The sequence below is a fragment of the Apodemus sylvaticus genome, chromosome 20 (assembly GCF_947179515.1).
Source record: "Apodemus sylvaticus chromosome 20, mApoSyl1.1, whole genome shotgun sequence".
Taxonomy (NCBI): Eukaryota; Metazoa; Chordata; class Mammalia; order Rodentia; family Muridae; genus Apodemus; species Apodemus sylvaticus.
Window position 1 is genome coordinate 2,429,874 of NC_067491.1, and position 26,200 is coordinate 2,456,073.

At 40.2% G+C, this 26,200-nt stretch overlaps 1 protein-coding gene and 1 pseudogene across 1 annotated transcript; one reads left to right on the top strand and one right to left on the bottom strand.

Annotated features, from left to right (window-relative positions):
- Positions 1 to 1,160: 1,160 nt before the first annotated feature.
- Positions 1,161 to 8,983, bottom strand: LOC127671278 (uncharacterized). Its single transcript, XM_052166007.1, has 5 exons — positions 8,666 to 8,983; positions 8,037 to 8,237; positions 7,299 to 7,403; positions 5,858 to 5,922; positions 1,161 to 2,677 (listed from the first exon to the last, which is right to left on the bottom strand). Exons 1-4 carry the CDS (start codon positions 8,981 to 8,983, stop codon positions 5,878 to 5,880), a joined length of 669 nt encoding a protein of 222 aa, XP_052021967.1. The 3' UTR covers positions 1,161 to 2,677; positions 5,858 to 5,877.
- A 2,129-nt stretch (positions 8,984 to 11,112) lies between these two features.
- Positions 11,113 to 12,664, top strand: LOC127671279 (transcription factor GATA-6-like; annotated as a pseudogene).
- Positions 12,665 to 26,200: the final 13,536 nt, after the last annotated feature.

Consider the following 26,200-nt stretch of genomic DNA (forward strand, 5'->3'; position numbering starts at 1 on the left):
CCTACAGAACTCCAAACAGACTGGACCAGAACAGAAATACCTCCCATCACATAATAATGTACTAAACAAAGAAAGAATATTAAAGGCAGTAAGAGAAAAAGGCCAAATAACATATAAAGGAAGACCTATCAGAATCAGAGCAGACTTCTCACCTGAGACTATGAAAGCTAGAAGACCCTGGGCAGATCTCATGGAGACTCTAAGTGAACACAAATGCCAGCCAAAACTACTATACCTAGCAAAACTCTCAATCACCATAGATGGAGAAACTAAGATATTCCATGACAAAACCAAGTTTACCCAATATCTATCCACAACCCCAGCCCTACAAAGGATGATAGGAGGAAAACAGCAATACAAGGAGGGAATCTTCACTCTGGAAAAAGGAAGATAGTAACCTTCTTTCATCAAACCCAAAAGAAGTTAACTAATCAAATTTAAAAAATAACATCAAAAATGACAGGAAGAAACAATCACTATTCCTTAATATCTCTTAACATCAATGGACTCAATGCCCTAATAAAAAGACGACTAACCGACTGGATACATAAAGAGGACCCTACGTTTTGCTGCATACAGGAAACACACCTCAGGGTCAGAGATAAACACTACCTTAGGGTAAAAGGCTGGTAGACAATTTTACAAGGAAATGGTCTCAGGAAACAAGCTGGAGTAGCCATTCTAATATCAGATAAAATTGACTTTCAACCCAAAGTCATCAAAAGAGACTCTGAGGGACACTTCTTGCTGGTCAAAGGAAAAATACAACAAGAAGAACTCTCACTCCTGAACATCTATGCTCCAAATGCAAGGGCACCCTCATTCATAAAAGAAACTTTATTAAAGCTCAAAGCACACATTGCACCTAACACAATAATTGTGGGTGACTTCAACACTGCACTTTCCTCAATTGACCAATCAGGAAAACAGAAACTGAACAGGGACATAATGAAACTAATTGAAGCTTTGGACCAATTAGATTTTACAGATATATATATATATATATATATATATATATATATATATATATATATATATATATATATATATATATAACATTCTATCCTAAAACAAAAGAATATACCTTTTTCTCAGCACCTCATTTTACCTTCTCCAAAATCGACCATATAATTGGTCACAAGACAGACCTCAACAAATATAAGAAGATCGAACTAATCCCATGCCTCCTATCAGATCACTATGGAGTAAAAGTGGTCTTCAATAGCAACAAAAACAACCGAAAACCCACATACACGTGGAAACTGAACAATATTCTACTCAATGATACCTTGGTCAAGGAAGAAATAAAGAAAGAAATTAAAGACTTTTTAGAACTTAATGAAAATGAAGACACAACATACCCAAATCTATGGGACACAATGAAAGCAGTGCTAAGTGGAAAACTCAAAGCCCTGAGTGCCTCCAAAAAGAAAATGGAGAGAGCATACACTAACAGCTTAATGACACACCTGAAAGCCCTGGAACAAAAAGAAGCTATTTCACCCAGGAGGAGTAGTAGGCAGGAAATCATCAAACTCAAGGCCGAAATCAATCAAGTAGAAACAAAGAGAACCATACAAAGAATCAACAAAACCAGGAGCTGGTGCTTTGAGAAAATCAACAAGATAGATAAACCCTTAGCCAGATTAACCAAAGGGCACAAAGACAGTATCCAGATTAACAAACTTAGAAATGAAAAGGGAGATATAACAACAGATACTGAGGAAATTCAAAAATCATTAGATCCTACTACAAAAGCCTATACTCAACACAACTGGAGAATCTGGAGGAAATGGACAGTTTCCTAGACAGATATCCTACACCAAAACTAAATCAGGATGATCAAATAGATCATCTAAACAGTCCATAACACCCGAAGAAATAAAAAGGGTCATAGAAAGTCTCTCAACCAAAAAAAGCACGGGACCAGATGGCTTCAGTGCAGAATTCTATCAGACCTTCATGGAAGACCTAACACCAATACTCTTCAAACTATTCCACAAAATAGAAACAGAAGGAACTCTACCCAACTCGTTCTATGAAGCCACAATTATGCTGATACCAAAACCACACAAAGATCCAACAAAGAAAGAGAACTTCAGGCCAATTTCCCTTATGAATATTGATGCAAAAATACTTAATAAAATTCTCGCCAACCAAATCCATGAACACATCAAAACGATCACCCACCATGATCAAGTAGGCTTATTCCCCGGGATGCAGGGATGGTTCAATATAAGGAACTCCATCAATGCTATCCACTACATAAACAAACTCAAAGAAAAAAACCATATGGTCATCTCATTAGATGCAGAAAAAGCGTTTGACAAAATCCAGCATGGAAATTATAGACAAAATGGGGTCATCATAGAAGGGTAAAGTTGGAGTTGTCACCTTGTATAAAATCAAACTAAACTGGATTTTGTAAACATCCTGGTTAATTGGCTTGATCTGTGAATTAGGAAGCATTAAGTTGCCCAACAATTTCTACAGCTCTCTTCCTGTGAATACTGGTCCAGAGTGTTGCTCTTACAGAAAGGTGGCCAAAAAATTTCCAGTGGGCAGGAAAAGGTTCTTGCTGGACAGGTTTGCTTGTTTTCTGACTAGGTTCACATTATCCACAGCCCACAGGTTATCCAGTGGGATGATACATTTTATCTTAAACTTGTTCTTACTCCTAGAAAAAGAATCAAGTATCTCTGTTAGTTTGATTTACATTGTAGTTGGTATTGCTGGTAGAAATAATCAGTTGCTCCTGCCCCAGAACAGAGAACTTCAGGCACAGTTCAAGCCAGGGTAGATGGAATTCAACAAAGCATGTGTGAAAGATGGTACTGGATATGAGCTTCTCAGTGCTCACAAATAGACATAGCCTGATTGTTTTCTGATTGAAGAAGGTTGAAAATGAATATACTGTGAATATGTACATATATATATGGCATTTTTAGAAAACTATGTATCAAGATTTCTTCCTTAAATATTGTTAATTAGTAACCATTTTTATTTCCACAATGACCATACCATAAAATATTAGTTAAAATTTTGTACTTTACTTAACCACATTAAATAATTTTTCTAAAATAAATGATATAGAAATATTGTCTAACTGGATAAAATTCATTTTCCATTGCCCTTCTTTGTATGCTAAGAAGTAACGTCAGCTCACTACAATGGCTCCTTTAGTAAACACACAAAGCATATCTCATACAAGTGTCCAAAAAGATGATTATTTATCTCAATAATTTAAACAAGAAATTAGAAATATGTCTTCCCATCAAGCATTCTGATCTTATCATGTGTTTATAAGAAACAATAATCTTGGAAGCATTGATTTCCTACTTTCATCATTCCTTTTCTATAAAATTTGTCCTTTGAAAAATTCACATACGTAATAGTTCATAATTATTTTTTGTTGCTGTTGTTCTCTCTTTTCCCTTCTAACTTTTGACAGAATACTTCCCAGATGTGTGATGTTCTATTACTTCATGATAGGGTGAATATTACCTCTTTGTGTATGAATGTGTGTGTGTGTTCACTTGGGTATATAAATCTGTATTGGACACTGTTAAGCTAATATGTTGGTCCAAATCTGAAGATACTTACTGTCTCAGATTCAGGAGGCAAATGACACAATATAAACCCTGAATCAAAAATCTTGTGTATATACATATACATATACATATACATATACATATACACATACTCTTCAAATGTGTGATATTTTCGAAACATGATGCTACAGAGAAAATTTCCCACACTATTTCATGTACCATATAACACTCAAAATACGGGAATATATAATATTTACTAAAGGATACACATGCACACTCATAAACGAACAACAAACAAATGTCAAATCAAATGAAACATTTGTACTTATATTTTTTCACCTCAAGACATCTAATTGTAAACATAAATATATATCTGTATATATGAACCAAAATTCAGAAGAAATACATAAAACTGAAATCTCCAATTTAAATGTCTGATAAGTAATTACCTTCCTTGTAAATGGAAATAATGATGATCATCTCCTATGAAACTAATAACGCTCTTAACATAACATGAAAGACATCGTCAAAATAATTTAACTTTTTGTTCACTAGACAGCAGAATCAGGACACATATATGGTCTTTCAAGAAAAACATTCATTTTAGTTTTCTTTACTCTCAAAAATTAATTTCTCTTACATATACTACACTTGAAACTACACTTGAAAGGCACACTATGAGTATATAAATATATAAATATATATTTATATATATATATATATATATATATTCATTTTTCATTCAAATGAGTTGATTACTATCTTCTAAAAAATGTGAGTATTTTCAAGTGTGGACTGAAAGTGAGTTGAGTAGAAATAACAAGAAGGATGACAGATTGACAGACAGCCTGGATATTCACCTATTTTGAGCCTGCATCAGTCAGATACCAACTAATGTTTTCTAAGCTGGGTGCTTACAGTGACTGATCAGGGGTGAAATCCAAATTTGCCCTATTATTCTCTTCTAAACATTTCATTTTTTCACAATTTTTGTAGTGGATATTCAGGAATAGTATTTATGGATGACCAGAAAATTTATCCCCCCAAACTGAAAATATTGTATCATTGATATCTGTCCTCAAAACGATTGACGAACTTATGAGAACATACCTTAAATTATTTAATTGATAATGTCAGTATCAACTTCATACATTCTCGAAAAGTATGAAGGCTATGATCATGGGCAGAGGAGAATATATGTGATATGGTCCCAGAAAACACCTCCATGGTCATAAGTTAGAGTGCAACTTTGTATACTGCTTCATTTAATCACAGCACTTTTCTCTAGTATGTGCAGAATCACCAACCAGGAAGAACTCAGTGCCTGTAGTTTCCCCTGATTAGTAGCTGCTATTAGGAGGGACCAACTAACACCAGAGATAGCCAGATGGTGAGAGGCAAAATAAGAACATTATCAACAGAAAGCAAGGCAGCTTGGCAACACAACAGGAAGTCCTAGATACTCCAAGCCACTTGAAAAGAAAGATTTGGATTTAAATTCACAGCTCATGATGCTAATAGAGGACTTCAAGAAGGACATAAATAACTCCCTTAAAGAATTACAGGAAAACATAACCAAACATGTGAAGGAATTGAACAAAACCATCCAGGATATAAAAATGGAAGGAGAAACAATAAAGAAATCACAAAGGGAAACAACTCTGGAGATAGAAACCTAGGAAAGAAATCAGGAGTCATATAAACAAGCATTACCAACAGAATATAAGAGATAGTAGAGAGAATCTCAGGTGCAGAAGATACCATGGAAAACACTGACACAACACTCAAAGAAAATGCAAAATACAAAAATCTCCTAACCCACAACATTCAGGAAATTCAGGACAGAATGAAAAGACCAAACCTAAAGATTATAAGTATAGAATAGAGTGAAGATTTCCAGCTTAAAAGGCCAGTAAATGTCTTCAACAAAACTATAGAAGAAAACTTCCCTAATCTAAAGAAAGAGATACCTATGAACATACAAGAAGCCTGCAGAACTCCAAATAGATTGGACCAGAAGAGAAATTCCTCTTGACACATAATAATCAAAACACCAAGTGCACTAAAGAAAGAAATAATATTAAAAGCAGTAAGGGAAAAAGGTCAAGTAACATTTAAAGGCAGACTAATCAGAATTACACCAGACTCCTTGACAGAGACTATGAAAGCCAGAAGAACCTGAAAAGATGTCATACAAACCCTAAGGGAAGAACACAAATGCCAACCCAGGCTGCTATACCCAGAAAAACTTTACCATAGATGGAGAAACCAAGGTATTCCATGACAAAAACAAATTTACACAGTACCTTTCCACAAATCTAGTCCTTCAAAGGATAATGAATGGAAACCTCAAAAAGGAGGGAACTTCACCCTAGAAAAAGAAAGAAAATAATCTTCTTTTAACAAACCAAAAGGAAGAAAGCCACATAAACAAAATTCCACCTCTAAAAACAAAAATAACAGGAAGCAACAATCACTTTTCCTTAATATCTCTTAATATCAATTGACTCAATTCTCCAATCAAAAGACATAGACTAACAGACTGGATATGTAAACAGGACCCAACATTTTGCTGCATACAGGAATCCCACTTCAGACACAAAGACAGATACTACCTCAGAATAAAAGGCTAGAAAACAATTTTCCAAGCAAATGTTCCAAAATAGACTTTCAACCTAAAGTAATCAAAAAATGTAAGCAAGGGTACTTCATACTCATCAAAGGAAAAAAATCTACCAAGATGAACTCTCAATTCTAAACATCTATGCTCCAAATATAAGAATACCCCCATTCATAACAGAAATTTTACTAAAGTGCACATTGCACCTCACATTATAATAGTGAGAGCCTTCAAGAGCCCACTTTCATCAATGGACAGATCATGGAAACAGAAACTAAACAGAGACAGAGTGAAACTAACAGAATTTAGGAACCAAATGGATTTAACAGATATCTATAGAACATTTTGTCCTAAAACAAAAGAATATACCTTCTTCCCAGCACCTCATGGTACCTTCTCCAAAAGTAACTAGATACTCGCCTTGGACACAAAACAGACCTCAACAGATATAAGAAGATTGAAATAATCTCCTTTAAACTTAAGGAATTAAAAGACAGATAGAATAAAAGAAAGTCATTGAGTGAATGCAGCTGATTCCAACCTTCCTAAGTCTTTCTGATTCTCCTGCCTCACTTACATTTATTTATCTAGTGAGTGTATATATGCAGGTATAGGCGTTTCCCAGAACACAAGTAGAGAACTCCTCTGTCCAGACTAAGGCTTCACAGACAGTGCCTAACCCAGCCATTTCACTGGTCCAATACAGCATTTTTAAGATGCAGGAATAGAGGCTGGAGAAACAGCACAACTGTAGGTTGCTTGCCTAAAGCATGCACAAAGCCCTCGGTTTGGCTTCCAGTACAGGACAGCCAGCCATGAAGATGCAACCTATAATCTCAGCACTCACAGGCAGAGGCAGGGGGGTCAGAAACTGAAGATTATCCTTGAATAGGGAGTTCAAGGCCAGTCTGAGATATATGATCCTCTATTTCCCAACAATAAAAGGCACAGAATATTAACAAAAGCAGAACAAAACAAAACACTATTTCTCTAATCTGTAAGATAAGAGGAGTCTAGTAACTGCTAAGGAATATACTCTATAAAACTACTCTCAAGTCTTGAAAAATTACTACTAAAAGAGGGCATTTATACACTTCTGAAACACTGTGTACGAGATCAGTACTTACTTGATAATCATTTCTCTTAATATTTGGAACATCCATGTTGTGAGTAGAGGGACAGATATCTTCATGTTTTCTGCCAGTGAAAATGTCAATTCCAACAAGGCGTACCTGACAGAGGCAAGAACAACAGGAAACATGGTTAACCTTATTTATTATATATAAATACACTGTATCTGTCTTCAGACACTCTAAAAGAGGGAGCCAGATCTCATTATGGATGGCTGTGAACCACTACTTGGTTGCTGGGAATTGAATTCAGGACCTTAGGAAGAGCAGTCAGTGCTCTTAACTGCTGAGCCATCTCTCCAGCCCCCTTTCAACTCTTTCAAAGTCATCTTACTTTCTTTGAAAAAGTTGCAGGGGCACAGAACTGAGATTCGTTAAGTACCCAAAACCTGAAGAGTTTGGTGGCATCAAAACTCAACACACTAAGTAACTCAGGACTTCAATTAACAAGAGTCCCTAGAAAGTGAAAACCAAGTCTCTTAGAATTATAAGAACTGGATTGCCTCAACTAAACAAAATGTTTTAGACCACCAGGATTCAATAAAATTTTTGTTTCCAGTTAATGAAACATACTAAGGGCCCAATTAAAGGAGAGCATTATTGAGAGTAATGCCTGATCTTTCAAGAGACTGAGGTTAGAAAAAGAAGTTATTTTAAGTATAGAAACCTCATGATGTGGAATGGAACACAAATGATCTTATCAGTGAAGCCAAAGAATGACTTGGAAGGACCTACCTTGGCATGACCATGCTTCCCAGTCTTGGAAGTTGACATCTCTATGACTTTGCTTGGTTCCCCTTTAAGCACCAGGAAGCTATTTTTATGCAGGGCTGAGCACTGCATAGGAGAAGTGCTGTAAGCCCCTGCATGTCCAGTCGTGAAATCAATTTCCTCTGCGTTGATGGGCTGGGGAGATGTGTGGATATTCTGAGGGAACTAGGCAAAAAGTTTGTTTGCTTTTTAATAAAGGGCATGCAGGCTGGCAGCCCTTCAAAGGAGGTGGGGAGGGAAGAGTTAGCAGTAGAGTGAAGGCGACACAAGCACCTGGCCAGCAGGTCCAGTCCCCACCACCCTACACAAGAAGAGCCCATGACCTTCCTGTGCAGGAATGTGGAGCCCCGAGCCTCCCCCGACTCCATCCCGGCTGCCAGGGCATCAGCCAGGCCGCAGGTTCAGGGAAGACTGAGAGGCGAGCACCTGGCCAGCTCCACCTGGCCCTCAGTGCTCCTAGGACCTGCAGCGGGGCCGCCCTGGATCCTGGTTCCGGCCAGCGGGGAAGGGCCCGAGCCCGGGCGATCCCGAGCTTGCCGCCCTCTAGTTCCCGTGCATCTCGGCTCCTCGCCTCACCGGGACCCCCGCATCACCTCCTGCATTTCCCGCTGCTCCCCCAGGTCCAGCTGCAGGACTTCACCTTCCGGCCCACACCACACCACTTTGTTGTGATCTCCAATCCCTGAGGCTGCAGCAGCGCCCAAGGCCTCTGCTGGTCCAGGAGACTGGGCGGGGCGACAAAGCTTCCAACACCTTGCTCTCACTGTGGCTTGCCCAGCCCCGCCACAACCCCCGCCCCCAGGCCCCCTCCCCCCCCCCCTCACGGCCACACTTCTGAGATAGGCCCTGCACGCCAGGGGCCCGCCTCCAGACCTCCCATTGGCTGGAAGCTTCCTGAGGTCCCGCCCCATCAGGTAAAGCCTGCACTGGGAACCCCAAGTGCTACAGAGTAGAGCACTCCCCCCTGTGGAGCCACCTGCAGTGCACTGTTTGAAGCCTCCCTGTCTTCCTGGGCAGGATGCATCCTCATCTTTACTACCAGGCCCAGCTGACCTTGGATTTGACCTTTAGGACCAGGTAGCTTGCTCTGGGCCCTAGATCTCAGGCACATGGATGCTGTCACTTAAAGGTCTTCAAACTCTCAAGTCCTGCTGATTTTGCAAGAGTTCAGATTGTTGGTGCAGTGGAACTGTGATTCTGGTACAGCTTGCAGTCCCCCTTGGGGCTGGAATCCGTGCTTGAAGCTGAAGAGTGCTAGGTGTGCTGTACTATTTCATGACTCTGCATTGTAGATCCTCAGAGGACTCCAGACACCCTATGGTGAGGTGCTGGTGCAGCCTGGAGAGTCAACAGTGTTCCCAGGGGCAGGGAATCCCATGGACCAGGAGACTCTACAGTGCCCTTTGATCTTCCTGGCATAGCTGTGCCCAGGAGTTTGAGATTTTGTTGTTGTTTGTGTTGTTAAGGATTAAAGACAAAGATTCATGTGAAGTCTGCTTTCCTTTCACAGTTTCACCATAGCTTTATCTCTCACCTTGGAAAGAATTGAGGTATTCAACTTACCAACCCCACAACGCAGTTCAAGTCGTTCAGTGATTTGGCATTGCTGTCCTATAAGCAAATCCAGTCGCATAGTCACGTGTGCAGATATGCCGAACATATTTCATTTGTGCTGTTTAGAAGCAATAAGCCCGAGGCTTCCATAAATTAAACTCTGCCTCTTGTTACTACATGAAAGTGTCAAATCACCGGGCGGTGGTGGCGCACGCCTGTAATCCCAGCACTCTGGGAGGCAGAGGCAGGCGGATTTCTGAGTTCGAGGTCAGCCTGGTCTACAGAGTGAGTTCCAGGACAGCCAGGGCTATACAGAGAAACCCTGTCTTGGGGAGAAAAAAAAAGTGTCAAATTAGGACCCAAGGCTTCTGAGTTCCCTTTGATTTTCCTTATACTGCCTAACTTTTTCCCTATTGTTGTTGTTGTTGTTGTTGCTGCTGCTAATAGGTAAGTAAGAATTGCTTATCTCCTTAGATGCTAAAAAAGCATCTAATTCTGAAAAAAAAAAATACAACACTCCTTCATGTTAAAAGTATTGGAAAAATCAGGAATTCAAGTCACACACCTAAATGTAATATGGCCAATATACAACAAACCCATCAGACAACATCAAATTAAATGGAAAGATATTGAAGCAACCCCACTAAAATCAGGAGCACGACAAGGATGCTCACTCTCCCCAAATCTATTCAAAATACTACTCAAAGTTCTAGCTAGAGCACTAAGGCCACAAAAGGAGATCAAGGGGATACAAATTGGCAAATAAAAAGCCAAGGTATCACTATTTACAGATGATATAGTATACAGGAGCAAACCCAATCATTCTCTCAAAGAACTTTTAAAGCTGATTCACAACTTCAGCAAAGTGGCTGAATATAAAATTAACTCTAACAAATCTGTAGCCTTTCTTCATACAAATGATAAATGGGCTGAGAAGGAAAATAGAAACACAACACCCTTTACATTAGTTAAAAATAACATAAAATACCTTTGGGTAACTGTATCCAAACAAGTGAAGTTCTTTTATGACAGAACATCAAGTATTCTAGAAAGAAATCAAAGAACTCAGAAAATAGAGAGATATCCCATGATCGTGGATTGACAAGATTAACATGGTAAAAATAGCTATCCAACCCAAAGAAAGCCAGATTAAATAAAAACTTCATCAAAATTCCAAATGATTCTTTTAAGACATGAAAAGGGCAATTCTTGGTGTGTGTGTGTGAGTGTGCGTGTGTGTGTGTGTGTGTGTGTGTGTGTGTGTGTGTGTGTTTGCGCGCGCACATATTGTGTGAGCAACGGGGAATGTGTACCAGCTCTGGATAAATATGGGTCCCTGGCCAGCAGTGCCTAGCAAACCCCAGACTGTCACTCTCCTGCTGGAACCCTCCTCTCTCTGTGCCCTGCAGCACCGAAGGCTAAGGCCTTCCTTCTAGCATGTCACTCAAGGAACCAAAAGCCAGGTTGGAACAGCTCCAGACAGTGGATGGCCTTGACTGACTGCAGGTGGGGCCCGCTAAAGGGTTTCCGGGCTGCTGTGGCAGGTGCCTGCAACTCCTGGCTCTTTCTAACACAGGAGCCCTCCTTGCTGCTTCCCCCCATCTCCTCCTCTTCCTCCTCCTGCTCCTGGGTCAGGGATCCTGGTGTCTATGGTGCCAGGAACTACAGGACTCAGCAGCTCCACCCTGAGGCAGTGGCAGGGCCTCTGGGCCTCTTACTCTTGCTCAGCCCCTGTGCCTTGCATCCCTTCCTGCTGCCCACAGAGCCAAGGCAACCTGGGTGCTGGCACTGGATGCGCCCTGTTGACTTGGGAAAACCTGTTGCTCTTCATTGACCTCGATCAGGCCGCAACTGCCAGCAAGCTGCTGTGGTCCAGCCGGGGCGCTGAAGTGAGGCCCTTCTTGGCCAAGCAGCTGGAGGAAAATACCAGATGCTCACTGCCTTGTCCAGCCAGGGGCCCACCTCTTACTAAGGCGCACCCTGTGGCTTTGTGCACTCCTCAGCTGCAGCGGCTGCAGCTGCCAGCTCCCTGGTCTACGTGCCCACCATGTGCATGGACTCCATGCTGCCCAGCCTGCACTATCTGCAGGGGACAGACAGCAGGCCTAGGAATCACGCGGGCAGAGCGCGTGCCCACCCTGGTTGGCCACAGGATTCTGCTGACAGCCCCAGTATGGCAGGGGTTGGCACTGCGCGCAGTGGCTCAACTGGACCTGGAGATGCAGGATCGGCCACAGCCCAGGCCTCTGAATGCTTCCCCTACTCGCCCAAGCCCACCCAAGGACAACTGTGCAGCGCAGGACCCTGGGGGCTAAGTGGCTGAGGGCGGTGAGGGCACGGGCAGCATGAGTGGCAGTGGCAACAGCCTGAAAGCCATGGGTGGCACCAGTACAGCTCTCTGCCCACAGCACAGCCGCTGAACAGGAAGTACCACCACCATCATCATGATAACCCTGCTTACTCACCCTTCACGCGCACAATGCTGACTCCTGCCTGGTCAGCAGGACCTTTCGAAATGCTAGTGCACCATGGGAGAATGCAGAACAACATTGGAGCTCTACTCCAGGTACCAAGAGGCCCCAAAGCAGACCTGTTGGAGGACCTGTCAGAGAACTGCGAGTGTGTGAATTGCTGTTCCATCGAGATGTCACTGTGGAGAGGAGATGTCACATGGGCAAAGAATGCAGTCTCTACAGCAAGATGAATGGCCTCAGCAGGCCCCCCATCAAGCCAGGAAATGAAACCTAAAAATATAAATAAGTCAAAAGCTTACTCAGATAACAGCAGTGGCTCTGTCCCTGTGACTCCCACTTCCTCTACTTCTGATTCACATGACTGCACCAAAAATACTTCCTTCTACACAAGCAACCACCTCAGGGAAGTGATATATGCAGTGGAAGAAAACGCCAACCATGAGAACAGTGATCTCAAGTGTTCAGGTCAAGGCAGCCTGTACATAGGCACCAGTCTGTCCTCCACTGCTGAAGTCACATCCTCTGTGCATCAGGATTCTTAGTGTGCTCTTGTCCTGGCCTGAGCTGGAGCTACCAAGAGATGAGGGCTCTGAAAGCCTCATATCACTTGTGTCTGATTTTGTCCAGCAGTCCAGATTGTGGCAAAAATGCAGACATAGCATTCCTTCAAAGCATGATTCCTGTGCCTTTGTTTTGAAAGAGATATATTTCCCAAGAAGCTTACTGAAATAAGAAGAGATGGGCTTTTGCAGGAAAGGCCAGCACAGTGGGCCTGTGGCCCGCTGCTTCCAGCCAGCCTGCCTCGGGCTCTGCCCCATACCAGTGGGAGAAACTGTGACATTGACTGGGGCCTTGTCTGCTAAGGAAGATTCAGAGATTTATAAAAGTATTGCTCCAAAGCATGCACTTCTTGTGATCAGCCTTGGTTATCCCAGAATTCTTTCATCCCTGATATATATATATGCACATTTCACAAGCATTCGTGGAGAGAGGCACTGGAAGTCATTTGGTCCATCCTGGAGGCTGAGTGCATTCCTGGGGCCTAGACAAGAATATTACTTTGCAAGATTGCCTTATGACAGATGCTGAGTAACTTATCTAAATGTTCACTGTAATGTGGCTGTTCTGAGAACACTTGGAATTTGTCAACAGGGTAGCAAACAAGATATTTTTCTTCCATGTACACAATAATTTTTAAGTGTAATTTGCTTTGCAGAAATTAGTGTTAAATCATTTGCATAAGCTTTAACAGCATTTTTATAATAAATGTAACATTTTAACTTAAGGGTACTTAAAATAATTTAAAAAAATATGTTAACTTTGGATATATGATTCTTACATCCACAGCCCACTTCTGTATTCCAAACTGTTTATAAGAAAAATGATTTCTAGAGCAAATCTTGTCTCAGGAAATTGCCTTTTTTCCATTTAGGAATATTTGTACAAGAATGCCAACACAGCCTCCTTTCTTTTACTGAGTAAAAGTGTTGGAAATTACAACAAACTTTTACTACCTTAAGAAGAGCATTTGTGAATATTCTAAGCATTTGTAAACATTCTTGAAATCTGTACCTCTTGACTAACCAGCAGGTTGGTTTACATTATTTTTTTCTTAATGGGATATCCTATGAAAACCTATTACACCAGTTTAAAAAAATTAAAAGGGGAGTGTTTTCTGTCCTATAAAATAAAGAAGAAAAGAGTAATTCTCAATTTCATATAGAAAAACAAAAAACCTAAGAAAGTGAAATAATTCTTAATAGTAAAAGAACTTCTGGGGGAATCATCATCCCTGATCTCAAGCTAAACTACAGAACTTCAAGTCTCTAAAGAAGGAAATGGAAGAAGACCTCAGAAAATGGAAAAATCTTCCATGCTCGAGGATTGGCAGGATTAACATAGTTAAAATGGCCATCTTGCCAAAAGCAATATACAGATTCAAGGCAATACCCATCAAAATTCCAACTCAGCTCTTCATAGAGTTAGAAAAAGCATTTCTCAAATTCATCTGGAATAAGAAAAAACCCAGGATAGCTAAAACTATTCTCAACAACAAAAGAAATTCTGGGGGAAACAGTATCCCGGACCTCAAGCAGTACTATAGAGCAATAGTGTTAAAAACTGCATGGTATTGGTACAGGGACAGGCAAGAGAACCATTGGAATAGAATTGAAGACCCAGAAATGAACCCACACACCTTGATCTTCGACAAAGGAGCTGAAACCATACAGTGGAAAAAAGATAGCATTTTCAACAAATGTTGCTGGTTCAACTAGAGGTCAACATGCAGAAGAATGCGAATTGATCCATCTTTATCTCCTTGTACTAAGCTCAACTCCAAGTGGATCAAGGACCTCCACATAAAACCAGTCACACTGAAACTGATAGAAAAGAAACTAGGAAAGACCCTTGAGGACATGGGCACAGGGGAAAAGTTCCTGAACAGAACACCAATACATTATGCTCTAAGATCAAGAATTGACAAATGGGATCTCATAAAATTTCAAAGTTTCTGTAAGGCAAAGGATACCATCAAAAGGATAAATCAGCAACCAACAAATTGGGAAAAGATCTTCACCAACCCTACATCTGACAGAGGGCTAATATTCAATATATACACAGAACTCAAGAAGTTAGACCCCAGCAAACCAAATAACCCTATTAAAAATGAGGTACAGAGCTAAACAATGAATTTTCACCTGAAGAACTTCAGATGCCTGAGAAGCATCTTAAAAAAATGTTTAACATCATTAGTCATTAGGGAAATGCAAATCAAAACAACCCTGAGATTTCACCTCACACCAGTCAGAATGGCCAAGATCAAAAACTCAGGAGAAAACAGGGGCTGGTGAAGATGTGGAGAAAGAGGAACACTCCTCCACTGCTGGTGGGGTTGCAAATTGGTGTAACCACTCTGGAAATCAGTCTGGTGGTTCCTCAGAAAACTGGGCTTGTCACTTCCAGAGGACCCTGCTATACCACTCCTGGGCATATATCCAGAGGATTCTCCAGCATGTAATATGGATACATGCACCACTATGTTCATAGCAGCCCTATTTAGATTAGCTAGAAGCTGGAAAAACCCAGGTGTCCCTCAACAGAGGAATGGATACAAAAAATGTGGTATATTTACACAATGGAGTACTATTCAGCCATTAGAAACAATGAATTCATGAAATTCTTATACAAATGGATGGAGCTGGAGAACATCATACTCAGTGAGGTAAACCAGTTCTTCAAAAGATCAATCATGGTATGTACTCACTGATATGCGGATATTAGCCTAGAAACTTGAATTAACCAAGTCATAATCCACATATCAAATGATGTCCAAGAAGAATGGAGGAGTGACCCCTGGTTCTGGAAAGGCTCAATGCAGCAGTATAGGGCAATCCAAGAACAGGGGACTGGGCAGGGGGTCATGGGGGAACAGCAGAAGGGAAGAGGGCTTATGGGACTTTCCTGGAGTGGGGAGCCAGAAAAGGGGAAATCATTTGAAATGTAAATAAAAATATATTGGATAAAACAAAAGGGGGAAACAAAAAAAAGGGAAACAAAAAAAGAAAATAGAAACAGCTTGAGCTCAAGAGCACTATGAATGTAGAATTAAAAAATTAGTACATAAAAAGAAATAAATTTGTAGATCATTAAAAAAAATACAAAAACCAGAACAAAAAACCTGCATGGTTTTGGCACAGAAACAGACAGGTTAATCAATGGAATAATACAGAAGACTATGAAATAAAACTGTACAACTTGGACACTTGATCTTTGACAAAGAATCCAAAACTATATATTGGACAAAGGAAAGCATCTTCAAAAAATGGTGCTGGTATAACTGGCAATCAGTATGCAGAAAAATGAAAATAGACCCCTATTTATCACCTTGCAGAAAACTCACATTTAAGTGGATCAAAGACCTTAACATAAAGCCAGACACATGGAATATAATAGACGAGAAAGTGGGAAAGAGCTGCAAGCTCATTGGCATGGGCTGTAATTTCCTTAATAGACCTCCAAAGGCTCAGGATCTAAGATCAAGAATTGATAAGTGGGACCTCATGAAACTGCAAAGTTTCTGTAAGGCAAAGGTCATGGTCAATAGACATACCAGCAACCAACACATTGGGAAAAAAATCTTCACTAATTGTAAAGCTGATAGAGGGCCAATATTCAAAATAAATAAAGAAACCAAGAAGAATATCTCCAACAATAAACAACACAATCAGGAAACATGGTATAGAACTAAACAGATCTCACAACAGAGAAATCTCAAATGTCGGAGAAGCATTTAAAGAAATGTTCAAAATCGTTAATGATCAGGGAAAAGTGAATCAAAGTGACCCAGAGATTCCATCTTACATGACTCAGAATAGGTAGGATCAAAAACTAAGGTGAGAGCACATGATAGGGAGGATTCTGAAAAAGAGGAAGACTCCTCCATTGCTGATGGGCTTTCAAACTGGTACAACCACTCTGGATATCAGTCTAACTAATAAGTGGATATTAGCCAAAAAATACAAAATACCCAGAATATAATGCCCAGAACTCAAGAAGATAAACAATCTGAAGGGACCAAGTGAGACTGCCTCAATAAATCTTGTAAGGAAGAAGACAGCAATCATGAGGGGGCGGGGGAGGGTTGAGAGTTGGGAGGGTTCTAGGTGGGAGAGGGTACAAGGAGTGGTAAAGGAGAACATGATTAACTATTGGGTGGGTGGGGTAACAGGAGTGAGGCCCTTATGGCCATCAGAAGGAACCACAACAGTTAACCTCTGGTGGTATGAACCTTAGGGGGAACACTCTAGAATGTTCCACAGACATTTGGGATGAACTTTGAACATTTTTTAAGTGCATCTCAGCCATTTGAGAATTCTCTGTTGTGAGGTCTGTTTAGTTCTATAAACTTGTAGAGTCCACCTCCAGGAGAAGGACAGGGAATCCAGTGAAGAGATGGGGTAGGCATCCCATAGTAAAAATTCTGACCCAGTATTGTTCCTGTCTAAAAGAACTGATGGGACAAGAATGGAGAGGAGTCTGAGGGAAAGGAGGTCCAGTGACTGACCCAAATTGGGGCCCAGTCAATGTCATGCTCCAAAACCTAACACTATTACAGATGCCATGGTGTGCTTACAGACAAGAACCTAGCATTGCTGGCCTCCAAGAGGACCAACAAGCAGCTTAAGGAGTCAGATGCAGATACTTAGACCAAGCAAATGTATAGAAGCTGGGGACTCCTGTGTTTGAATTAGGGAAAGACTGGAAGAAGCCGAGGAGGAAGGTGACACCACAGGAAACCCAGCAGTTTCAACTGACCTGGACCCCCGAAATCTCTCAGACACTTAGCCACCAACCAGGTAGCATATATTAGCTTCTATGAAGCCCCCAACACATATACACCAGAGAACTGCCTGGTCTGGTCTAGGTGAAAGAAGATGCACCTAACTGTTGAGATGCATGAGGCCCCAGAGAATGAGAGCACATAGTCCAGTGGGAGGTGGACAGTGGGGACATCCTCCTGGAGACTGGGGCATGGGGAGGACTAATGGGAAGAGGAAATGGAGGAGGGCAGAGCAGGAAGGGGATGAAGACAGGACAGTAAATGAAGAGTAAAGATAATTTAAAAAGAGAGATAAAGAAGTTAAATTCACACTTGAAATTTGCATATCATTCAATCTTTTTGGAATATATTTTGGCAATGTATTTAGTATATTGGCTTGTAACAACCACACTAATTAGTGGCATTGTGTTATATGGGTGTATAGGAGGATAGTTTTCTTAAAACAGCATGGATTTCTTCTCTAAGTCCACATTGTGTAAGTGTAAATTAGGCTGTATACATTCAGTCTAAAATACAAATATGCAAGATGCCTTGAGCAATTTTCATGCCAGCATCACCAACAGCAAAAGTCTTTGGTTTTTTCCCATCGTCTTTGCTATCATTTGTTGTCTTTTGTTTTACTAATCTTGGACATTATGACTACTGTAGGATAGACTCTCATGATCTCATTTCATTTTCATCTCATTTTCATTTTCAGTTTGTTCAGCCCTGACAGAGATGCCCAAGACTAAAGCCCTATCATCAAGCTTCAAAAATTTATAAGGGAGAGGAGACAAAAATATTTACTCATGCATTCTAATAACAAAAATGAGACAATGCTTCTTTGTCAATTTTTATTTCTTATTTCTTTGTCATTATTATTTCTTATTTCTTTTTATTATCTTTATTTCTTATTTACCATAAAAGGAGTGGAATTATATGAAATAGTATCTGCATACATTAATATCATCATAAACATTTCTATTATATTATAAAATATAGTGTCTCTTGACTAATTGACCTGAGGATGGAGAGTGAGTGGAAGCAAGAAACTGAGATTTGTCAAGCTAAAGAACACATGTTATACAACCACATTTTTTTTAAAACTTCCTCTCCTCTAAGATTGCTTTCTGTATTCTTTACTGTGTTTTGAATATGCTGGAAGAAAGACCAAAGGGGATAAAAGGGATGCCTATAGCCCTCTCAGGATCCAGCCCAAATAGGAATAGGAAAAGACAATAACATCACAGGTTCCATTTAGACTCACCCTAATCCATATGGGTGAGGAAGAGGAAGAGTCTCGAGATGTTCTCCAAACCACATTATTTTCTTCCTTCCCTCTCTCCATGATTCTGGTATTTCTTTCCTTGTATCCACCTGGGGAACCATTGTTAAAGTGGGAATTTCACAGAACAGCAGTAAGGTGCCTATAGCCTCAGGGACTTGCTTTCTGCCTTGTTGTTTTATGTGTTTTTTTTTCCTTGAGTTTGTTTATATCGTGTGTTACATTGATGAACATACCAGATATTTTCAGATATTGAACCATCCCAGCATCCCTGGAATGAAGCCTAAGTGATTGTGCTGAATGATGTTTTTGATGTCTTCTTGCATTCAATTTGTAAGAATTTTAGTGTGTATTTTGCATTGCCATTCATAAGCAAAACTGGTTTGATGTTCTTTATAATTTTGAGTCTTTGTGTGGTTTAGGTATCAGGGTAACTATAGCTTCATTGAATTAGTAACTTAGAGTTCCTTCTGTTTCTATTTTGTGGAATAGTTTGAGGAGTATTGGTGTTAGCTCATTTTGAAAGTCTAGAACTCTGTACTATGTTGATCTGGATCTGGGCTTGTGGTTGCTTAGAGGCTTTTAATGAGTGCTTCTACTTCCTTAGGTGTATGGGACTGTTTGGACAATTTATCTAGTCTTGGTTCAACTTTTATAAGTGGGATTAGTCTAGAAAAACCCCCATTTCATTTACAGGCTTTTGAAGTAAGACCTTGTGATTTTTTTAAATGTCCCTGGTTTCTATTGATATGTCTCCCTTTTCATTTCTGATTTTGTTAATTTGGATATTGTGTCCTTAGCCTTTAGCTAATTTGCCTAAGGGTTTATTTATATTTTTGATTTTCTCAAACAACCAATTCTTGGTTTTGTTGATTCTTTGTATTGTTCTCTTTGCTTCTAATCGATTAATTTCATCCCTGAGTTTGAGTATTTCCTGGTGTACACTCCTCTTGAATGTGTTTGCTTCTTTCTTCTAGAAGTTTCAGGTTCAAGTTGATAGTATGAGTTTTCCCCAATTTCATTATGATGGCACTTAGTGCTTTGAATTTTACTGTTAGCACTGCTTCCATAGTTTCCCATAATTTTGGCTATGTTGTACCTCCATTTTCATTGAATTCTAGAAAGTCTTTCATTTCCCATTTCTTCACAAATAAAATGATCACTAAGTATAAATTTGTACAATTTCTATGAGTATGTGGGCTTTTTGATTTCACTGTTGTTGTTGAGGACCTACTATCCATGGTGATTTGATAAAATGCAAGGGGATATATGAATGTTGTATCTGGTGAGGCTCATTTTATGTTTGTTTATATGGTCAATTTTGAAAAGGGTTGTGTAAGTTGCTGAGAAGAAGGTATATTCTTTTGTTTTGGGTGAGAAATTGTGAAGATAACACCATTTACTTCAAAACTTTTGTTAATTTCATTTTGTCTCCACTTACTTTTTATTTTGATGATGTGCCCATTGGTGAAAGTGGTATGTTAAAGCATCTCACTATTATTGTGTGGGGTTCAATGTGTGTTTTGAGAACTAATAAAGTTTTTTTAATAAACATTTGTATGCTTGTAATTGTAGTATAGATGCTCAGAATCAAGACTTCATCTTGGTGAGTTTTCCTTTTGATGAGTCTGAAATGTCCTACTCCATCTCTTCTGATTACTTTAGGTTAAAAGTCTGTTTTATACAATATTTTCATTGCTACTCCAGCTTGTTTCTTGTTCCTGTTGGCTTGTAAAACCTTTTACTCCTAATGAGGAGTCCTAGCAATGGGTGGTATGGAATCTCAACTGGTCATCTTTTGAAGCCAGGCAAAGCTTCCATTGGTGGGACCAGACTGCATTCAATTGAGATGTTGGCTAAGAGGGTCTCATGGAAATCCCCAAATAACCCAGGCTATTTCTAAGACAAAAGGTTGATCTCCACCAACTGACAGCAGGACCCCATTGCTGAGGACAATACCTGTACAACTCATTGAACATGGAGAAATCAAGCTGGTATGTATCTGGGGTCCTCCCTCCTATGTTCTAGTCTCTTTGGTATGGCAACGTATTCTCCAGGCTACTGAAAGAGAAATAACACCAATCCAGCCACAGAACCTCTGGCCTATAATCTGTCCTGCCTATAAAAATGTATATATAATTTGTGGGAGTAGCCAATCAATGTCTGATTCGATCTGTGACCCACTTCATGAGAAGGAACCCATACCCAACACAGCTCAAGTGACCAAGAACTGAAAACTAGATAGTGGAGAGATCTGGGGTAAACTCAAACATTACTGGAAAAAATCAATAAAATATCTTCTAATGATATTCTGCTATACTTGTAGATAAATGTCTTGCCCAGTCATAATCAGAGAGGCTTCTTCTGACAGCATATGGGAACGGATGCAGAGACCCACAACCAGACACTACGCAGAGAGAGTGTCTAAATTGGAAGTCTCCATCGAATCTCTCCTCTCAGGTGTAGAGAACATGCAGGACACCATGAGAAAAGGCCCTTGGAAACAACCAAGTAAGGCACATATGAGCTCACAGAGACTGAAGCAGGAAGCACAGGGCCGACACAGGCCTGCAAGAGGTCTTTTGCATATATACTATTGCTATTAGCTTAGTGTTTTATGGGACTCCTCACTGTGAGAATGATTGGGTCTCTGACTCTGGTTCCTGCTCTTAGGACACTTATCTTTCTGTTGGGTTGCTGTGCACAAGTTTGATATGGTAGTTTTTGCTTCATCTTATTATACTTCATTTTGTCAAAAATTTTATTTAGTGGTTGTCTTTTGGAAGCCTATTCTTTCCTAATTAGAGATAGAAAGGGAGTGGATCCAGTGGGTAGGAGCTGAGAGGAGTAGAGAGAGGGTAAACTATAATCAGGATAGGATTAAAGGTATGAGAAAAGAATCTGTTTTCAGTATAAGAAAAAGAAATGAGCAAAACCAAAGACTTGCTTTGCTGAGTATCATAAACATGAATGGATAATTAAGGGTAAGGACAAAGTCTGATACCACACATGATAGAAGAAATTTTGAATAGTGAAGAATGGTTAGAGTATAGATGCTCACAGATAGCTTCTCTAAATATAATGAATATATGTACGGAAAGTGAGCAAACTACCTTATTGCATAGGAGGTGTGACACCAGACTCATGGCCCTTGGTTTGATTTTATTGCTTTAGAGAGCATGCTAACTCTTGGGAATCACCTTTAACTTTTGAATCTATAAAGGTGTTTCAAAAAGAAAGGAGAAAGTATTTTGTCCTTCCCGGGAAAATGGAGTTGAGTTTCAGGATCACAAGAGGCTGAAACTCCAGGGATTGTGAAATCAGAGGCTGAATGAGTTTAAACAACAGAAGCTCTGGAATCTTCCAGACCCTAGCAAGGAAACATCCCCCAAATAAACAAAATAGGTCCACATTAGGCCTATCTGTGTGGTACACAAATCTGAAAGAATGCTCCCCTCTTTTTATTTTAAACTTTCCAGTTGATTTACATAAATATGCTACATCCTACTGTGAAGGAGATTGGTCAGAATGACCTGTGTCTGAATTTTAATCACACTGGGGCTTTCTAGGGGCTTTTCACATTGAGTGTTCTTGTCCAGTCTGTGACTCTGCTTGACAACTCTATTTTAAAAGGAACAGTTTACTGGGTCTGACACTTCAGTGGCAGCAACTGACCTTGTTGTCTGAGAGCTCCATTTTCTTTCTTTTTTTAAGATCTCATTTGCAGTGGTTTTTAATCCCAGTACCACTCTGGGAAGATGAGAAATGAAGTCAGATGAAGCCAGAGATTTCCAGCCATCTGGCATGATTGGTCTACACAGGGCTGAACAAGAGAAAGAGAAACCTTGTCTCAAAGAAGGTGGAAGGCCACAAGATATACTTGAAATTGTCCCCTGTGGAATACATATTTGTACATACATATACAATACATGTATGTCATAGGCAAACACAGAGTCTGAAGGGTTGACATCTAAAAGAATCTAACCACATAAAACTATGTAAAATAAACTGAGACCTAAAGGAAATGCTATCCTTTAATATGACCTTCATGACACTGTGCTTGCTGGATTCCACAGACCCCTTTCTGCAGGATCCTCCTGAAAACCTTTTATAAATCAAAGACAGAAGCCAATGGCGTCTCCAACCCCCACCCCATTATCTGAAACTTAAATTTTACTAAATTATCTGGAAAGGTGACACCTTAGAGCTGCTGACCCTCCAGAATGTTCTTTCCAGTTCTCTTGTGTACTTGTTCTGCTCTCCTTGCTCTGCTGGGTTGTCTGGAAATGCCCGTTGTAAAAGAAGTGCAGTGCCTAAAAACGGGAGAGAAAGACTGCGCTCTTGTTTTTATTCTTCTCCTTTTTCTCTCCTTTATGAGGATGGCTCTGCTTCTCTAAAAGAGTCTCAAATGTGATATTTTCTTTGGGAAGAAGTCCCTTGAGGAGGATATTTTAATTTCCCCTTGTAACCCTCGGCTTTTGTTTTTGTTGTTGATTTCTTTCAACCAGCTGTTGGCAGCTGGTTGGCACTGTGGAAATAATGTGTTTGTTCAGTTGGGAGGAGGCCAAACAAACTGTTAAATTTCTATTTCCATGAGATCTGCAGTACAAAGTTGCTGGTTTTCCCATAAAGTATCTATTATGGAATAGAGGTTAAACAAACTTGTAGCTAAACACACCTGGGCTTTCTACCTCTTTGAAATGAAATGCTCTATTGTATCTCCTCCTGGCTTTCTTTACTGGACTACCCCTGTCCAGAATCTACACGTTTTACTGCCTGATTTGCACTGTTGTTCTTTGTAGGTTTGTCCAAGTTCACTGACCAGCATTTACTACAGACACCACTCTGCTGAGTTCCTGCTGCAGGAGGCATAACTGCTGGTCTGTTCAAGTCTCTGGGAAGGTTGTAGCTGTGCAGAAGCTCTTGGCTGCTGGAAGCAAACTGACCAGTCCTTTCCAAGAATTTCTGCTGCGGGTGGAGAAGTTCCTGTGAGCAGCAAAGATGCTGAGGCAGATACTGTTGGATATGTCCATAGACCCTGACCTGCTGGCAGAGCTCAGCGAAGAGCAGAAACAGATCTTGTTCTAAAAGATGAGAGAGGAACAGATCCTGCAATGGAAAGAAAGAAAAGCAGTCATAGAAAGAAAGGAGTCCTTGCCAGCAAAATCCAGGCCAAAAAGACGTAAACCTAGCTTCTTTGCTGTGAATGTGATAGTGGAAGGCCTGCTCTAAGCGCTGGCGTAAGTCAGGCTGGCCAGGTATTAACTGTAATTTTGTGGCTAGATCCTGCGTGTTACTTGGCTTCTTTTTTTAATCTTTACATATCCTTTATTTTTCCATAATCTTTAATGCATATATGGATGCGGCATACCACACACTATTGTATGTCCAAGCAATGGTAACTAGGTGACTGATGCTTTAGTTTTTTTTTCTATTTTCTAAATTCTTTGTTTACATTGTGGCTTCCTTCTGTTTCTCTTTTGTGGAACAGTTTGAAGAGTATTGGTATTAGGTCTTCTTTGAAGGTCTGATAGAATTCTTTGAGGATATGGAGAAATATACAGAGCCATATAGGGGCAGTCATGCAAACGGTTTGAATTTGACGTTGGTCAAGGACAATCCCTGGGTTCAGGCAGGAATCTCCAGGTGGGACATAATAGGGAAGTAGGTTAAGGCAGGAATTTTTATCCTAGGGTGGAGAAGCTCAGTGAAGGTTAAGCACGTTGTTCCCACAGGTCTAGGAATTCCTGAATTAAGCAGGTGACCCACCCAGCTGCCAGAGCAGAGACTAGGACCTCCAAGAGAAGCTAGACAAGGGCTTTAACGCCTCAGCAAGTATACGCTAGGGAGTCATGTGGAAACTTAGCTTCCTCCTAACAGCTGTTTATTCATTAGCCTCATGAAAGAAATGGATCAACACACATGCCATTGAGGCATTTACTAGTCCCAGTAGCTCTTGAAAGGTATTAACCCATTGCATTTTCTAAGGTTCTCCTTTGAAGACTGGCTCAGACAGTGACCCAGTGCAAATATGAAATATTGCTGACTTCTTAGGTGTTCATTCTGTCCCAGGTGAACATTTTCATCTCTGGGATCCAAGTTTCTTGTTGTCTCTGAATTCATGTAAGCTGATATTGAGACACTAAGGGATACAGAGTTCCAGGGGCCAGTCACTCAATGGCTTGGATTTTCTGTTATGAGAAAATGCATCACAGAAAGCAAATGAGCCCAATGTTGTAACTCAGGGAGGTGCTTAGTTTTGTCCTCCCTCTTTCTTTTATCCATCTTTTGTAATTTGTATCACATAATCATTTTTTTTCAAGTCCCTCTTTTCTTTCCCCGTCTTCATTCCTTCCCTTTCTTTGCCCCTCTTTTGTTTACCCTTCTGTAAGTCAGTTTGCTAGCCTATTGAAATTTATACTCTTTGCTGGAGATCTTTCTTATGGACATTGTAGCTGCCAATAAACACAAGTTAGTGCTCCCCTTTTGGTAGATAACTTGGAAATTGAGGCAGCTGATGGTTGTTGCAATTAGAAAAGAAGCTCCAATTCATGCATTCCATCATTTCCACTATAGATGGCCTTTAGTGTACTCGACTTTCATTTGAAATCCATCTCTGAACCTGAAGCAAAGTATTTCATTATTTCATTACTGGATATAATATTCATGATCTTCTTCTTTTTTTTTTTTTTGTCTTTTTTTTTTTATTTGATATAATTTATTTACATTTCAAATGATTTCCCCTTTTCTAGCCCCCCCCCACTCCCCGAAAGTCCCGTAAGCCCCCTTCTCTTCCCCTGTCCTCCCTCCCACCCCTTCCTAGTTCCCCGTTCTGGTTTTGCCAAATACTGTTTCACTGAGTCTTTCCAGAACCAGGGACCACTCCTGCTTTCTTCTTGTATCTCATTTGATGTGTGGATTATGTTTTGGGTATTCCAGTTTTCTAGGTTAATACATGATCTTCTTCTTACCTGTGGGTTTTGCAATGCCTAGTACCACATAAAAGCTTCCAGATTTTAAGATTCTTTCCTTTAGAAAGAATTAAAATTAGAGTTTGATCTCTAAAACTCATGTTATAAAGAGCTGAGAACTGACTGGAGAGATGGCTCAGTGGTTAAGGGCACTGACTGCACCTCCAGAGGTTCTGATTCAATACCCAACAACCACATGGTGACTCACAACCATCTGTAATGGGATCCGATGCCCTCTTCTGGTATGTCTGAAAACAGCTATAGTGTACTCACGTACATAAAATAAGTAAATAAATCTTAAAAAAAGAGAAACATACCTGCTCACAATAATATCAAAGAGCTGAGAACTAGGCCACACATATGTAGTCCCAGAACTGAGGAGATGGAGACAGGAGTTTCCCAGTTTTTTGATATCAAGCCATTGTAGCAGAACTCATGAATTTCAAGATCCAGAGGGACACTCTTTCCAGAGGAAAAAAAGGAAGGACTCCTCTTCAGGAACAAACTAGATGCTACCAAACACA